This window comes from Myotis brandtii, unplaced genomic scaffold (genome assembly GCF_000412655.1).
Source record: "Myotis brandtii unplaced genomic scaffold, ASM41265v1 scaffold474, whole genome shotgun sequence".
NCBI classification, from domain to species: Eukaryota; Metazoa; Chordata; class Mammalia; order Chiroptera; family Vespertilionidae; genus Myotis; species Myotis brandtii.
The window spans coordinates 158,321-162,668 of record NW_005368113.1 but is presented as its reverse complement, the minus strand read 5'-3'; the positions used below and the strand labels follow the sequence as shown (position 1 = coordinate 162,668).

General features: G+C 47.4%; 1 protein-coding gene across 1 annotated transcript in view; it reads right to left on the bottom strand.

Moving 5' to 3' along the window:
- Positions 1 to 2,203: 2,203 nt before the first annotated feature.
- The window catches only part of LOC102246154 (sialic acid-binding Ig-like lectin 8), a 9,684-nt gene continuing 7,539 nt past the window's right edge, over positions 2,204 to 4,348 (bottom strand). The window contains exon 8 of the mRNA XM_014547416.1: positions 2,204 to 2,417. Within this exon, the coding sequence (XP_014402902.1) occupies positions 2,232 to 2,417 (186 nt within the window). The 3' untranslated portion in view covers positions 2,204 to 2,231. The remainder of the gene's footprint in view (positions 2,418 to 4,348) is intronic.

Genomic DNA, 4,348 nt, shown 5'->3' with positions numbered 1-4,348 from the left:
GAAAGAAAGAAAGAAAGAAAGAAAGAAAGAAAGAAAGAAAGAAAGAAAGAAAGAAAGAAAGAAAGAAAGAAAGAGTGTCGGAGGAGCTCTGGCCAGTGTGGCTCCACTGATTGGGCAGCATCCTGTGATCTGAAAGGTTGTAAGTTTGATTCCAGGCCAGGACACATGCCTGGGTTGTGGGCTCGACCCCAGGGTGCACAGAAGGCAGCCAATTGATGTTTCTCTCTCACATCAATGCTTCTCTCTTTCCCTCTCCCTTCCTCTCTCGAAGGAAGGAAAAAATCAAGGAAAGAAGGAAGGAAGGAAGGAAGGAAGGAAGGAAGGAAGGAAGGAAGGAAGGAAGGAAACGTGTTCTCTCACAGGCCTGGAGGCTGGAAGACCCACATCAAGGCTTTGGCGGGGCCACGCTCCCCTGGGAGGCTCCAGGGAAGAGTCCCTCCTCACCTCTTCTGGCCTCCTCAGCCTTCCTGGCTTTGCAGTGTCACCATTCCAATCTCAGCCTCCATCGTCACATGGGCTTTTCCTCTACCTCTGTCTCTGTCTCCAAATTCCCTTCATTGTGTGTGTGTGTGGGGGGGGCACATTGTTCGCTGGATTTAGGCTCTCATATAATCCAGTTGGTCCTCATAATAACTTGATTGCATCTGCAAAGACCCTATCTATACTAATAAGAGGGTAATATGCTAATTAGACAGGACATCTTCCAGACATCCTTCCAGACAAAGCCATGGTGGCAGGGGGCCAAGGCAGAGGCAGTTAGGGGCAATCAGGCCTGCAGGGGAGAGCAGTTAGGGGCGATCAGGCTGGCAGGGGAGAGTGGTTAGGGGCGATCTGGCAGGTAGGCAGGTGAGCAGTTAGGAGCCAGCAGTCCCGGATTGCAAGAGGGATGTCCAACTGCCAGTCGGACATCTCCTGAGGGGTCCTGGATTGGAGAGGGTGCAGGCTGGGCTGAGGGTAACCCCCCTTCCCACGGTGCATGAATTTCATGCACCAGGCCTCTAGTCTCCAAATAAAATCCCATTTCCAGGTCTTAGCGCTGAGGACACAATCCAACCCACATCAGTAGGTGTTCATTCTCAGGATCATTGGACCCTGATGTTTCCCACTGTCCATCGCCAGTCACCACCTTCCTCCTGAGCTCCAGGCCACCCATCTATCTAGCTGCCTGTTGGGTGATGGTCCCTATGGGGAGGTCCCAGAGACCCTCCCGCTCCCAACATGTGACTCTCCTCTTGGCCCTGCCTCCCCAACACTTGAGAGAAACGAAAACAAACCTTGAAACAGTCAGGTACAAGCATGCTCACAGCAGCTTTGTGCGTCATCGCCCCAAACTGGAAACCAGCCAAAGATTCGTCCATAGAAAAATATGGGTACACAAACCATGATACGCTCCCACAGTGGGATCCTCAACAAATGCAAGGCCAAGTTTAAGAAAAACAGACACGGAGGACAGGCTGTATGATCCCAGTTATAGAAACCACTTATATCATGTGTAAGATTCACCATTTCCAAACCTTGATCCACTTGCTCCAAGTGCATCCCTTGAGTTCCACTTTCAAAGACAGAAGCAGATACAGGCTGGGTGAGTCGTCCCAGGACGAGGAACCTCAGGGTGCAAGGACTGGTGCTGGTCCCCTCCAGGGTCAGGAGAAATTCCCGGTAGGACCTTTCCGTGCAAAGCCCAGGGACTCAGCACGTGTGCAGCCCACACATTGAGCCAGGTGCTCTGGTAGGCTTTCACTCCCAGAATTCTCACCACAAACTTTCAGGTGGGGCCTCTCCGCTGGTCCCACGGGGCAGGAAACGGAGGCACAGGGAGGCAGGGACTCGTCTGTCACTTTACTCAGGAAAGGGGCGGAGTGTGGATTTGAACTCACAACTCTTTGGTTCCAAAGCCAGTGTTCTTTCCACCATACTTTTAACTCATCACCCAGGGGGTTTTTTTGTTTTGTTTTGATTTTTAGTTTCAGGGTTTTTATTTTACTTTATTGATTTCAGAGAGGAAAAGAGAGGGAGAGGGAGAGAGAGATAGAAACATCAATGATGAGAGAGAATCATCGATCGGCTGCCTCCTGCACGCCCCCTGCTGAGAATTGAGCCCGCAACCCGGGCATGGGCCCTTGGCTGGAATCCAACCTGGGACCCTTCTGTCCGCAGGCCGACGCTCTATCCGCTGAGCCAAACCAGCTAGGGCCACCCAGAGGGCTTTTAATTCTCCGCAGTTCCCACTTTCACATCAAGATCTCCGAGTACTCGTTTTCAGTGCCGCCCTCCTGTTCCTGAGGGCTCCCAGGCTTTATCTTATGAAATTTGAGGGTTGCGTATTGAATCTCTTCTTTCTTCCCTGAGGAGGGGACAGCCAGAGGTGGGGGAAGGTGCTCTAGGCGGCTGTCTGGCTGGGATTTATTCAGAGAACCCTGTGTGGAGGGAAAGAAAAGGAAGTCTGAGTTGCCCGGTTGGTACGGCTCAGTGGGTTGGCCATCGTCCCATGCACCAAAAGGTCGCCGGTTCGATTCCCGGTCAGGGCACATAACCAGGTTGTGGGTTCGACCCCCCAGTCAGGGCATATACAGGAGGCAGCCAATTAATTGATGTTTCCCTCTCACGTGGGTGTATCCCTCACTTACTCACTCCCTCCCTTCCTCTTTCTCTCTAAAAAAAATAAATAAAAACATATTGAAAAATTTAAACTATTCAAAAATGGACCAAGAATTTGAATCAGGCATTTTTTTTCCAAAGAAGATATTCAACTGGCTAGAAAACTGTGGAAAGATGGTCACCATTCCTAATCATCAGAAAAATGCAAATCAAAACAACAATGAGAAGTCACTTCACATCCATCAGTATGGCCACTATCAAAAACGGAGCAAATCAAGATGAATTAGCCATGCCCTGACTGGTTTGGCTCAGTGGATAGAGCGTCGGCCTGCGGACCAAAGGGTTCCGGGTTCGATTCCGGTCAAGGGCATGTACCTTGGTTGCGGGCACATCCCCAGTAGGGGGTGTGCAGGAGGCAGCTGATCGATGTTTCTCGCTCATCGATGTTTCTAACTTTCTCTCCCTCTCCCTTCCTCTCTGTAAAAAATCAATACAATATATTTTTTTAAAAAAAGATGAATTAGCCATGCTTACCTCTTTTATCCTTAGGTAATGTAACGCTTACATGTCTCTAATAAAGGCCCAATTTGAAGGAAAAAACAAAACAAAACAAAACATGAAGCAAAGCAAAAAAAATAGCAAGTGTTGGCAAGGATATGGAGGAATTGGATCCTTCTGCAATGCAGGTGGAAATGTGAAATGGTGTAGCCGCTATGGAAAATAGTGTGGACGTCAAAAAAACACACAACTACCGTATGACCCAGCAATCCCACTTATGAGTACCCAAAAGAATTGAGAATAAGATCTTCAAGACATATTTGCAGCCCTGACTCAGTGGATAGAGCGTCAGCCTGCGGACTGAAGGGTCCCAGGTTCGATTCTGGTCAAGGGCATGTACCCTGGTTGCGGGCTCATCCCCAGTAGGGGGTGTTCAGGAGGCAGCTGATCGATGTTTCTCTCTCATTGATGTTTCTAACTTTCAATCCATCTCCCTTCCTCTCTGTAAAAAAATCAATAAAATATATTTTTGTTAAAAGAGATATTTGCACACTGTTGTTCATTGCAGCATTATTCACAAGAGCAAAGAGCTGGAAACAACCCAAGTACTCATCAGCAGATGAGGAGGCAAAGAAGATGTGGTGTACAGATGCAATGAGATATCATTAAGACTTTTAAAGGCAGGAAATTCTGCCACAGGCAACACCATGGGTGAGCCTTGAGGGAATGATGCTGAGTGAAATGAGCCAGTCACAGAAAAGACACAAACTCGATGCAGTGAGGTGCCCAGAGAAGTGAAACCCATAGAAACAGAATGTATGGTGATTGCCAGGGGCTGACCTAGTGGGGGAAGTGGTAGTTGTTGTTCAAGGGTTACAAGTTCCTGTTTTGCAAGAGGAAAGGATTCTAGAAATATGTTGCACAACCGTCGTACTCTTAGAAATGATTAAGGTGGTATGCTTATGTTATGTTTTTTACCACGACAAATAATAATAATAATAATAATAATAATAATAAAACCTTCATAAGCTATTTCCCCAGCACTCCCTATCCCCCGTACCCTGCGTTTCTCCCAAAATACGTGTCTATTTTGTACATTCTATTCACTTATTTGTTTGTTTGGTTGGTTGGTTGGTTTGGGTATATCCTTCTGCCTATCCCAAGATTTAAAAAATAATTTTTTTCTTTTCTTCTTTTTAAATATATTTTATTGATTTTTTACAGAGAGGAAGGGAGAGGGATAGAGAGTTAG